At 38.9% G+C, this 13,626-nt stretch overlaps 1 protein-coding gene across 6 annotated transcripts in view; it reads left to right on the top strand.

The window, feature by feature from the left end:
* NCOA6 (nuclear receptor coactivator 6) overlaps positions 1-13,626 on the top strand; it is a 98,395-nt gene that overhangs the window by 35,297 nt on the left and 49,472 nt on the right. For all 6 annotated transcript variants that reach the window (XR_012923738.1, XM_076011048.1, XM_076011049.1 and 3 more), the window contains 3 exons: positions 3,544-3,825; positions 5,052-5,207; positions 12,516-12,638. Coding sequence is in view for 5 of the 6 variants with exons in the window: in XM_076011048.1 (XP_075867163.1) it covers positions 3,591-3,825; positions 5,052-5,207; positions 12,516-12,638 (514 nt within the window). In the remaining variant the exon portion in view is untranslated. The remainder of the gene's footprint in view (positions 1-3,543; positions 3,826-5,051; positions 5,208-12,515; positions 12,639-13,626) is intronic.

Here is a 13,626-nt window from a genome sequence, read left to right as displayed (position 1 = left end):
CTTTGTTGCCCAGGCTAGAGTGAGTGCCGTGGCGTCAGCCTGGCTCACAGCAGCCTCAATCTCCGGGGCTCAGCGATCCTACTGCCTCAGCCTCCCGAGTAGCTGGGACTACAGGCATGCACCACCATGCCCAGCTAATTTTTTGTATATATATTTTTAGTTGGTCAATTAATTTATTTCTATTTTTGGTAGAGACGGGGTCTCGCTCAGGCTGGTTTCGAACTCCTGACCTTGAGCAATCCGCCTGCCTCGGCCTCCCAAAGTGCTAGGATTACAGGCGTCATCCACCACGCCCGGCCCAGTCTTCTGTTTTTAAATGGGCTTTCTACTATAAACTGTTTTGTTAAGCGGTTTCTTATCTTTTTCATAAATGATCTTATATTTCACTGTAGAAGACAGTGAAAGACCAGTAAACAATACTTATTTTTCTATGTTAATTAAAACTCTAATAGGAGATTGCACTTCAAGCCAAATACTTTTTTTTTTTTCCTGAGACAGAGTCTCACTCTTGTTGCCCCAGCTAGAGTGCCGCGGGCTAGGCAGGAGAAGGAAGAGCTTCCCACCTCCAGGAGAGAAAGAAGAAATTGCTATTTCTCTGCCTGTTCTGTTCAATCCAGATCCCCAGCTGATTGGACCTTCCATACTCAGTGTACTGACTCAAGACTCCTCTGGAAATATCTTCCAAGACACACTCAGGAGTACTGCTTTGCTAGTTTCTAGGTATCCCTTAATCCAGTCAAGCAGACACCTAAAATTAATCACCACACCTTCTTAGTGTATATAGTAGGCGGAATAATAAAATCGCCCCATTTCCGGCCCCCCAATTTTTTTTTTTTTTTTTTTTTTTTTTTAGCCTAGCTCACAGCAACCTCAAATTCCTGGGCTCAAACAATCCTCCTGCCTCAGGCTCCCGAGTAGCTGGGACTACAGGCATGTGCCACCATGCCCAGCTAATTTTTTCTATATATTTTTAGTTGGCCAATTAATTTCTTTCTATTTTTACTAGAGGCGGGTCTCGCTGTTGCTCAGGCTGGTCTCGAACTCCTGACCTTGAGTGGTCCTCCTACCTGGGCCTCCCAGAGTGCTAGGATTACAAGCGTGAGCCACCACACCTGGCCTCCATCTTCCCATTTTGAAGTTAGTTTTCCCATTGCCAGCAGCAAATCTCTTGAGGTTATACTTTGGCATCATGTGAATATCCATTTCTCTTTCAGTTTTTTTTTCTTTCAGTTTTTAACATACTGTTTTATCCTTTTTTTTTTTTCTTTTAGAAATGGTCTCACTCTGTCACTCAGGCACAATCATAGCTCACTAAAACCTCAAACTTCTAGGCTCAAATGGTCGTACCACCTCAGCCACCCAGGTGCTAATAGTACAAGTATGCATCACCACACATGGGTAATTTTTAAATTTTTTTTGTAGAAACAGGATCTTATTATGTTCCCCAAGTGAACTCCTGGCCTTAAGTGATCTTCCTGCCTCCCAAAGTGTTAGGATTTCAGTTGTGAACCACTGTGCCCACCTGTTTTATACTTATTAATGCCCTTGCCTAATTCTTTGATTAGGAGTTACAAAATTGTGATTTTTCTGATTATATTGTTCTTTTTACATTTGAGTTGGCATTATTCTACAAAAGTAATTGATTCCAGTTGACTCCTTCATCAACTGGAGCTATTTGGTTAACCTGACATGATTTCTACTGGAAAGGTAGAATGAATAATATGTCTGCTTTTTAAATTCTCCTGAATATCACATTTACTCCTAGATTCTTAATAAAAGATCAAAAGAGCCTCAAGAAGTGAAATCATTAGATAATGATTATGTAAATTTATTATGTGAATGAGCAAGATAAAACTGGTGGTTAATCTTAGCAAACCCAGAAAGACAGCACATGCTCTCTTGTGGCAGATGACCATAAGTGAGTAAATGAGTCTCTTGTGGTAGTCAGCTGCAATATGTTCCTCTCTATGGGAGCAGTTCACTAAAGTGCAGTTCACTCAAAGATTACTCAGTTATTTTGATACTAAATCCTTTATGAAGAGCTAGATTTAAAGAAGACAAATAATCTCAATGAATACATTATCTGGAAGAAGTTTCTTTAAAAATGTATTTTTTAGGCCGGGCGTGGTGGCTCACGCCTGTAATCCTAGCACTCTGGGAGGCCGAGGCAGGCGGACTGCTCGAGGTCGAGTTCGAAACCAGCCTGAGCAAGACCCCGTCTCTACTAAAAATAGAAAGAAATTAATTGACCAACTAATATATATATAGAAAAAATTAGCTGGGCATGGTGGTGCATGATTGTAGTCCTAGCTACTCGGGAGGCTGAGGCAGGAGGATTGCTTGAGCCCAGGAGATTGAGGTTGCTGTGAGCTAGGCTGATGCCATGGCACTCACTCTAGCCTGGGCAACAAAGTGAGACTCTGTCTCAAAAAAAAAAAAAGTATTTTTTTAGGGGGAGAGACCAGTAATTTTTATAGACTGATTTTCAATTTCTTGTTGTTTTAAGCACTTATGTAGTGTCCATATCATTGTTAAACTGACAATTCCTGAATCTGGATTAGCTGATTTGATGTGGCTGCCATTAGAGGATTTTCCAGATCTGGATACACAGCCTTCATGGTATAACCAACAACATCTTTAGGGAGACTATCAAAGCCCAGGTTTTTTAGTCTCCTTTTTTTCCAATTAAAGATTCTTTTGGAAAATACTTCTTAGATTTTAAATTCTTTTCTTGGAGTTGTTCCAACTTTGGAACAGCTGCTAAATAGCTACAGTTTTTTAGGCAGTTTCACCACGTAGACTTTTCCTGCTGAGCAGCAGTTTTTAAGCCCTAAAAATCTTTATTAGTTTTGTTTATTTACCTCTACAGTTCATTAAAATCTGTAAAATAAGGATGGTTGTATTTATAAGGGATTTTCTGAATGGTGTTGTTTCTTAACCACCTAAATTACAGTTTTGGGGTTTTTTTGTTGTTATTGTTGGGTTTTTTGTGTGTGTCAAAGAGTCTCACTCTGTTGCCTGGGCTAGAGTGGCATGGCATCAGCCTACCTCACAGCAACCTCAAACTCTTGGGCTCAAGCAATCTTTCTGCCTCAGCCTCCCATAGCTGTGACTATAGGCATACGCCACCACGCCCAGCTAACTTTTTCTAATTTTAGTTGTCTGGCTAATTTCTTTTTATTTTTTTTAGTAGAGATGGTGTCTCGTTCTTGCTCATGCTGGTCTCAAACTCCTGATCTCAAGAGATCTTCCCACCTTGGCCTCCCAGAGTGCTGGGATTACAGGCTTGAGCTACCCTACCCGGCCTACTGAATTTCTTAATTAAAATAGTTTATCTTCTGTGTAATTTCTTTTTTTTTTTTTTTTAAAGGTACTAAGAAGCAGTGTTATTTTAATTTTTTTTTTCTGTGTAATTTCTTAATTTTCATATTACTTATTACTTGGCAAACAAATTACAGTTTTCACAAAACTATGGATTACACATTGTTGAATAGATAATTATGTATGGTAATACTCTTTTTTCGTCTTCTCCTCTTTTCAAAGGTTTTCTCATTGTCCACTTGGCATATGCTTCTGGAATAGTATTCACCATGGTTTTGGATGACCTTCCAAACTTAGAAGACATCTATACTTCCTTGTGTTCATCAACAGTGGAAGACTCAGAGATGGATTTTGACTCTGGACTAGAAGATGATGACACAAAAAATGATAGTGCTTTGGAAGATTCTACAATTTTTGTGGCCTTTAAAGGAAATATAGATGATAAAGACTTCAAATGGAAATTGGATGCAATATTGAAAAATGTGCCCAATTTGCTACACATGGGTAATTTGTTTTAATTATTTTTTTTCTTCTTGTTACTGGTTTTCTAGTGTTTGCCCTTCCATGGTTATCTTGACTTTTACAAAGCAGACGTTTGCTAAACTGAGTCAAAAGGCTGATTTTAAGGGCAAAGGTGGAATTTTAGGATTTTTGAAAAGTAGAAATACTGTTGTGTTTCTTTTAACTACATAGAGGAACTAAATATAATAAAGTTGCTTAACATAGAAATTCTTAAATAATCTAGTGGATAGAAGTAATTCTCAAGTCCCAGATTTATTGTTTTTTACTCTCGAGTCTTTAGTTTCCTTACCTATAAATTGACAAGCTTACACTGGATCTTAAAGGCCTGTTAAAGCTTAGAAAACTATTATTCTATTAGTCTGCTTATAATGTACTTTAAATTTGCTCACTTAAATTTTATATCAGAGATCATTAACAGCCTGCTGGACCCAGCCTCCTGGACCCAGCCTGCAGCCATGTGTTGTTTGGCCCATTTTTTAGTGTTTAGAGATTTTTTATTTGTTTGTTTTTTATTTTATTTATTTTTATTTTTATTTTTTTTGAGACAGAGTCTAGCTCTATTGCCCAGGCTGGAGTGCTGTGGCATCAGTCTAGCTCACGGCAACCTCAAACTCCTAGGCTCAAGCAATCCTACTGCCTCAGCCTCCGTATTAGCTGGGACTACAGGCACACGCCACCACAACCAGATAATTTTTTTTCTGGGTAGAGATAGGGTGTTGCTCTTGCTCAGTCTGGTCTCGAAGTCCTGAACTCAAGCGATCCTCCCACCTTGTGTGTGCTAGGATTATAGGTGTGAGCCACTGTGAAGGCCCTTTCTCTTCTTTTTTGTGTTTTTCTCCATCTTAATTGCTTTCTGTTTATTCAGTGCCTATAGTGTGTGTCAGGTACCGTGCTAGGTTTTCTGCATGTGTTATCTCATTTAGTACTCAAACAATTTCATGAAGTAGTTTTTTCATAGTTTTAAAGAAGAGAAAGGTAGGTTTCAGAAAGGTTAAATAACTTGTTCGTCATCACCCAGATGCTAAGTGTTGTCAAAGCTGAGTTTAGATTTGAATTCTATCCAACTCCAAAGTCTAATTTATCCCAGCTATTCCAAGCTGGTGCTCTGCTTTATTCTTTTACTTTTTTTGTTTTGTTTTGTCTTTTAGTTCCACATCTTCTGGTGGCCAAAAGGTTGCTAATACTATTCTCTTTCTTTCATGACCAAGAATCCAGCAAACTAAAAGTACAGAAGGTAGAGCCCTGGAACAGTGTGCGTGTGACATTCAACATCCCCCGGGAAGCAGCGGAGCGGTTACGGATCCTGGCTCAGAGCAACAACCAGCAGCTTCGGGACCTAGGGATTCTCTCCGTTCAGATAGAAGGTCTTTCACTTTGCCATGTGCCCATCTGGACTAAAATCATTACAACAGTAGAATATAGCATGATTTTCTCTGATGCTTTGTTTGTTCCTCTGCTCTTACGTTTCAGAATGTCAAGTAACTTATGTAACCTGTATTTCACATTGCAGCACCTTAGGATAAAAGAGGGTTTGAGGTTATTGCTGGGTCCTGATGGTCTTCGGTATCCATAGCATTGGACTGCAGTCTTTTAGACTTTAGATTTTGTTTATATCCTGACCAGGAATTGATATGAGCGTGTGTGTTCATTTTCATAGCTTAGTGGGTTGTTTTTTTTTTCCAGTTTAGCTTAGTTGTGTTGTTTTGTTTTTTTAAGAGACATCATCATGCTATGTTGTCCTGGCTAAGACTTGACCTCCTGGGCTCAAGTGATCCTCCCACCTCAGCCTCCCAAGTAGCTGGGACTACAGGTGCATGCCACCTTGCCCAGCTTAAAGAATATCTAATTTCAAGGCCAGGCTGGGTGGCTCATGCCTGTAATCTTAGTACTTTGGGAGATCAAGACGGGAGGATTGGTTGAAGCCGGGAGTTTGAGGCCAGCCTGAGCAAGAGCAAGACCCCGTCTCTATAAAGAATAGAGAAAGTAGCTGGGCATGGTGATCCACGCCTGTAGTCCCAGCTACTCAGGCAGCTGAGGCAGGAGGATCACTTGAGCCTAGGAATTTGAGGTTGCAGTGAGCTATGATGAGGCCACTATATTCTAGCCCAGGTGACAGAATCAGACACTGTCTCAAAAAAAAAAAAAAAAAATCTAATTTCAATTGCTTCCTTCCACCAAATAAACTTCAGTATTTTCTTTATTCATCTAACAGTTTGGGAGTCCTTGAGTAGCAGTGTTTATTTTTTAAATATTTTTTTTTTCTTTTTTCTTTTTACCTATTATGGGTACCTAATAGTTATATGTATTTATAGAATACATGTTATGTTTGGATACAGGCATACAATGTGAATTAAATTAGGGTAATTGAGGTATCCTTCATGTCAGGCATTTATCATTTCTTTGTGCTAGGAACATTGCAGTTCCACTTTTTAAGTTATTTTAAAGTATACCCTAGCTTATTTTGATTATAGTCACTTTGTTGTGCTATCAAATATTGTTTATTCTGTCTAACTATATTTTTGTACCCATTAACCATCCGTACTTTATCCTCCCTCCCTGCTACTCTTCCCAGCCCCTGGTAACCATGATTCTACTCTCTGTCTCCAGGAGATCAATTGTTTTTAATATTTAGCTCCCACATATGAGTGAAAACATGAGATTTGTCTTTCTTTGCTTGGCTTGTCTCAACATAATGTTCTCCAGTTCCATCCACATTGTTGTAAATGGCAGGATTTCATTCTTTTTTATGGGTATATATAATCCATTGTGTATATGCAACATAATTTCTTTATCCATTCATCCGTTGATGGACATTTAGTAAAATATTTTCACCAAAGTAATCCTTTTCAAAATGAAAATAGGATCCACACACAGCTTAAAGCCCTGCTATCCCTTGCTGTTGTTCAAAGAGTGAACACCAAAATCCTTACCATGATCTCAGGCCTTTCATCATCTGACTTCTACCTTCCTTACCCAGCCTTATTTTATATACCTTTCCTCCTTTGCTTTCTGTGTTCCAGCCTCTCCAGCTTTCTTTTGTTTCCTTGAACACACAGTTCTTCCTCCTGTGACAGGTCATTTGCATTGATGTCTTTTCTGTATGAAATCCTATCCCCTACAAATTCCCCCTTCCCCTAGTTAATGCCTACTGAGCCTTCAAATATCAGCTTAAATCTTGATGGTATATTTTCTGAACCCATAAATTGGCTAATTTATAGTTCTTTGTTATGTGTTCTCACAAAAGTCTTTTTCCTTCCCTCAGATCATTTATCTCTTTCTTAGAGCAATTATTTGATTATTGTTTTATTACCCCATAAACTGTAAGCTTTAGCACTTGGAATATAACGATAAATAAAATATGGTACTTAACATTGTGAACTCAGAAGAGTTCATGACCTTAGTAAGGAAGACAAACCTGTGAGAAATGTAAGTACCAAGTGTGGGGAGTATTTTGGGGGCCCAGTGGAACTAGAACCCTCTTTTCCCCTTCTTTTTTTTTTTTTTTTTTTGAGACAGTCTCACTCTGTTACCGGGGTTAGAGTGCCGTGGTCTAGCTCATAGCAACCTCAAACTCCTGGGCACAAGCAATCCTCCTCCCTCAGCCTCCCGAGTAGCTGGGACTACAGGCATGCGCCACCATGCCCGGCTAATTTTATTTATATATATTTTAGCTGTCCAATTAATTTCTTTCTATTTTTAGTAGAGACAGGGTCTCGCTATTGCTCAGGCTGGTCTCAAACTCCTGACCTTGAGCGATCCTCCCGCCTCGGCCTCCCAGAGTGCTAGGATTACAGGTGTGAGCCACCGTGCCCGGCCTCTTTTCCCCTTGTGTGTGAATACAAACAAGGTGGCAACTGGAGATTCCAGCCTTCCCTTTCACTATTGGACTAAGCCCTCCTGACCCTGTGCTTACTTAGAACCTAGATGCTCCATAAAACCTCAGCAGCCAAGGTCATCATTTTGTATGTGAGACACATTTTGTGCAGTCTAGCATTGTAGGTTGCTATACCCCAAAAGGGACAATACCAACAAATGAAGATTATTTAGAGAAAGTTATATATAGATTGAGAAATGGGATAAATGCCATCATTTGATAAATAAGGGAATAGTCATTTAAAGAATAACCAGTTCATTATGAAAAATGTTAGATTATCTAAAAGGATCCAGAAAAGTAAAACTAAATCACAGCAATCTATTGGATGAATTGGGAAGAATGGAAGTCCAAAAACTATTGGACAAAATAGTAATATATAGGCTGTTTATATTTTATGGAACACATAAGTGGTTTCTTAAAAACCCCAAACATTTTGTAGTCTCTGTTACCTATTTGGCTGAGTTAAAGACTTTGCAACTTTAATTAATAGTGTTTTTCACTGGAGAAGGAAGTACCAGTTTCATCTCAGAATCAGACCTATTTCCTACAGGTTCTTAAAGGGATAAAATGCTGTCTCTCCTTTAATATTATTAATAAATAATAAATTAAAACATAAAGTCCATAAATAAAGGCCATAAATTAAAACATAAGGGCCGGGCGTGGTGGCTCAGCCTGTAATCCTAGCACTCTGGGAGGCCAAGGCGGGAGGATCACTCAAGGCCAGGAGTTTGAAACCAGCCTGAGCAAGAGCAAGACCCCATCTCTACTAAAAATAGAAAGAAATTAATTGGACAACTAAAAATATATAGAAAAAATTAGCCGGGCATGGTGGCGCATGCCTGTAGTCCCAGCTACTCGGGAGGCTGAGGCAGGATTGCTTGAGCCCAGGAGTTTGAGGTCGCTATGAGCTAGGCTGATGCCACGACACTCTAACCCGGGCAACAGAGTGAGACTCTTGACTCAAAAAAAAACCAAAAAAAAAAAACCACAAAAAACATAAGTATAACTAAGAAAGCAAATAGATAACATATTTTAAGAAATTATGAAATTCATGTATGACAATGATTATCACAATGCAGAAAGGGGTCTTTAGTTTTTAGGCTGCATATGTGTCCCAGGTGATCTCCTTTTCTCTCTTTCCATACTCCTGGGAATTCAGGCAGCATTGAAAAGGGTGATAGCAGGTTTTGCTTTTGTGAAACTGGTGATGGTGACTTTGTAAGTTGTGAAGAGGAAATGTTGCCAGTGTCATGGTGTCTGCTGCAAGGATTGAGGGACAGGTTGTTCCCCCAATAGTCCATTCCCCATTGAAGAATACTCTCTGTACCCTTCCTTTTTGAGTTTTGGCCAGGGATCTTGGGAGGCATCTTTCTAAAGGACATTTTGTGGCTGGGTGCGGTGGCTCACGCCTGTAATCCTAGCTCTCTGGGAGGCCAAGGCGGCGAATTGCTCAAGGTCAGGAGTTCGAAACTAGCCTAAGCAAGAGCAAGACCCCGTCTCTACTAAAAATAGAAACAAATTAATTGGCCAACTAATATATAGAGAAAAAATTAGCCGGGCATGGTGGCACATGCCTGTAGTCCCAGCTACTTGGGAGGCTGAGGCAGTAGGATCGCTTGAGCCCAGGAGTTTGAGGTTGCTGTGAGCTAAGCTGACGACAGAGCACTCACTCTAGCCTGGGCAACAAAGCGAGACTCTGTCTCAAAAAAAAAAAAAAGAAAGAAAATAAAGGACATTTTGTGATCCTTCTGTAGATTCATGGTAATCTAAAGGAGAAGTCTACAAAATTTTTCGGTAAAGGGCCAGGAATAAATATTTTTGGCTCTGTGGGTCATAAATCTGTGTCACAAGTACTCTGCCTTTGTAGGGCAAAAATAGCCATAGGTAATATGTAAATGAGTGGATGTGTGTGGGTTTAAATAACACTTTATTGAAATAAACAGGCAGTGGGCTGGATTTGGCCCGTAGGACTTAGTTTGTGGACTCACAGTTGGCAAGTTTGGGAGCCAATAGTGTTCTCTAGATGTGTTTCTTGGACGTCAATTAGCATATATGCAATTGGCAAATAGAGGACTGATAATAGTATAATGTAGAAATTGTGTTTATTCATGTGTGATTTTTTTCCTAGACAAGAATAGCTGGAATAGTGGAAAGAGAATTATAATTATCAACAAGAAAAAAAGCCTTTAGCTCAGCTGTTGCATAGATGGGAGTCCTTTCAGTTCTATTTAAAAAAAATTAAGAATGAGAACTGACATTAGGTGCCTTCCCCAAACATGTACCCCTCAGCCTTGCATGGCTCTCAGCTCATGACAGGTTGCACTTCCTTCGGTTCCCATCTTAATGGCAGCCTCATTAAGTGACTCAGAGCTCCACTGCATCTGCATTACCTCAGCGCCTTGAAGCAGGCATTTCCACTCTATTGTTTCTGGGTATTTTGTCTCCTTCAATTTATTGTTTTTATTAGAGCTCTGGTTACCAAGCTTTGCAGATTTTGAGTTTGCCCCAAGACTGTTATTGTCAATGTGAGATTTGATAGAATGTAAGGTTTTCCAGGAATGCATTTATCATAAAGATAATGCCTATAATTGTTTGTGAGGTTATGATAAGATGACTCTCACATATTCAGTAAATAACTAATGAGCACCTACCATGTAACAACTGTTTTATGTATGAAGGATATAGTTAGGGTGACTATATAATTTATCATCTAAATCAGGACACTTTTGAGAGTGAAATGGGATACTATTAATAATTATGCTGGGATAAACAGATGTAAAGGAACTAGGGCAGACTTGTGATTACCCTTATATAGAGATAGGGGAAGCAGACAAGAAAACAAGTGAATGAATAATTACACGGCTGTGCTCTGAAGAAATAAGATACTCTGATAAGGGTTACCTAACCTTGGGTAGGATGGTTGGTGAAGGCCTTTTTGGGCATGTGACATTTAAGATTACATGAAAAATTGAGAAGCTGATTATGTGAAAAGTACAGAGAACTGTTCTAGGCACAAGGAACAACATGTGCAAAGGCCTTGAGGTGAAAAGTAGCTTTATGTGCCTAAGAAACTAAAAAATGACACTGAGTCTGAATCCTTGTTATTGAAGGAGAAAAATATCATGCGGTGAGGTTAGAGAGGTAGTCAAGGGCGAGATCTTTGAGCTGTCCAGTATGGTAGCCATAAGCTGTATGTGGCTGTTGAGTACTGAAAATGTGGGTAGTCCAAACTGACATGTGCTGTAAGTATATAATACATATTGAATTTTGAAGATTTAGCACCCCACAAAGAGAATGTAAAATATCTCATTAATAATTTTTATATTATTAATACATGTTGAAATAATACTACATTGGATGTATTGGGTTAAATAAAGTATATATAATTAATTTCATCTGTTTCTTTTTATGTTTTTACTCTTCTAGAAAATTTTAAATTACATGTGTGGCTCATTTTGTATTTTTGTTGAACAGCACTGGAATAGATAGATAATTAAGATATTATATAGCCTGTTAAGAAGTTTGGCTTTTATTTCTAAAATAGTGGGAAACAGTGGAGTAGTTTTAAGCTGAGGAGTAACATGATCTGATGTCTGTTTCAAGAACAACACTCTCGGGTTAGGATGTCTTAGCAAATCTGGTATATTAATGGTTCCTTCCCTTTGGTGGAAAACCCCAAGACCTATATTCTCATTCATGCCTGGCTCCTATTGGCAAGCTAGAACATCTTGCAGCCCCCAGTGATTGGTCCCGTATTGGTAGGATGTTTGTTCCCTATAACCAGCCAACCTCTCTGGTTAGAATACATACAGAAAGCTGACCTAAATCAGTGACAGGACAGAGAAACTGTTGTGCCTCATTAACTTTCTGCTTTACTGCCTGACTGTAAACCAGAGCCTTACATTATATATAGAAGGACTTGGATGAGTGCAGCTTTTCAACTCCACAGCCACAGGCTAGCTATATTTTAACTGTCCACAACATGATGCTGTCTTCCATAGTAACAATAGTCAAGATTTTGGATTAAGCATTCTGAATCTCATTTCAGAGACCTTTTTGTCATTGAACTAAATAAGATTTAAGTTGCCTGTAAATTTAAGGTCTATTTATCAATAGTTGGAATACTTCTAGTGATATTACCTACCAGGCTATTGTGGAACTCAAATGATATAAAAGTTTGTAAGCATTAAAAACCCTATACAAACGTTGGTCTTATCATTAGGTGTTGCAGAGGTAAATTAGTAGCAGTCTATCTCCTCTTCATTGCATGATTTTTTTTTTCTGCTGGAAATATGTTTGTAGTGCAGTTATTGAAAGGAAATTGACATTTTGTTCACAAGTATTAACAGTATCCCCACACCATCATGTTCTTTCTCCATTAAACCTACTCATGTCTCTGCCTTCTGGTCATAAATTCCTAAAAGAAAGTCTAGGATTTTGAGTTTCTGAGAACATTTTCTTCCTTCATGCATACATACACGCACATATACAATTGGTGAGCTGGTTGATAAATATTCAGAGTTCCGGGCTCTCTATTGACACTAAGCATCATTAATAATTGCCTTTCTGTATATTATAAGTAAGAATTAGTTATAATTTCCTTGTGCTCCATTTAAGTAAACCTGCTCAGATGGGTTAAAGAAAAACCCATGTAATATTGAACTCACCATTTTTGTGGCGGTATATTAACGATAATTCTTCAAAAACACAGAAAACTAAAGCACTTTGTACCTGTTGTTTACAAAATTTGCATCTTATTCTGATGATTTCCTTTTAATAACTTGACTATCATTTTCAGGGGAAGGTGCTATCAACCTGGCTTTGGCTCAGAACCGAAGCCAAGATGTGAGAATGAATGGACCCATGGGAGCCGGAAGTTCAGTTAGGATGGAGGCGGGATTTCCTATGGCAGGTGGTCCAGGTGAGACCTTTCACTCATTGTATGACATTTTACTAGTTTCCTTTTTTGGCTTTGTTTGCTAATATGGGATCCTTTGAGTCCTGCAAGTTAGGTGGGGTCTCATACCATACCCACATCTTTGGTTGCAAGTGGCTCATGCCTATGATCCTGACACTTTGAGAGGCAGAGGCAGGAGGATCACTTGAGACCAGTAGTTCAAGACCAACCTGAGCAACATGGTGATACCCCATCTCTACAAAACCTTTTTTAAAAATTATCCAGGTGTGGTTGTGCATCCCTGTAGCCGTAGCTATTTGAGAGGTTGAGGCAGGAGGGTTCACTTGAGCCTAGGAATTCAAGGTTAGAGTGAGCTACAATTGGATCATTGCACTCTAACCTGGGCAAGAGAGCCAGACCTTGTCTCTAAAAAAATAAAATAAAAAAGAAAACGAGACATGAGTCACTCCCAGGAGGCTAGGGTCATAGCATGAAGCATCTTTACAATCTTCTGGTCTCATACTTAAAGGCTGATGAACACAGATCTGTGCAGCAAACATTTATTGAGTTCATGTTGTATGGCAGAACAACAGGAAAGTGTTAGAAATAGAAATGAATAAAACATTTTCCATCCTCAGTATGTTTATAGTATAGTAGAGAATGTAGCTTTCCAGCTCCTACTTTCTCCGAAGCTGAGAATCTATGAGAATTCTTGTGTGCATATGTGGAATCTATAGATGTATGTGGGAGAATACATGTTTTTATGTATTTAGAATTTGAGAGAGTTATAAATTGTTTGCTTCCTTTTCTAATAATCCTAAAATGTCTTCATCAGAGATTGAACTCAATATTCTGTGACACTCAGAATATTAGAATTGCATTGGCTCTCATTTAAAGCTGTGGAACTCACAGAAAGGGAGTGATTTGCCCAGAGTCAGGGAGCAGCAAGCCTGTGTCACAGATCTAACTCCCAGTTTAGTGCTCTTCTCACTATATTAGTGGCTTTTGTTGG

This window comes from Microcebus murinus, chromosome 16 (genome assembly GCF_040939455.1).
Source record: "Microcebus murinus isolate Inina chromosome 16, M.murinus_Inina_mat1.0, whole genome shotgun sequence".
Classification (NCBI taxonomy): Eukaryota; Metazoa; Chordata; class Mammalia; order Primates; family Cheirogaleidae; genus Microcebus; species Microcebus murinus.
This window is presented reverse-complemented; position numbering and strand designations above follow the sequence as displayed.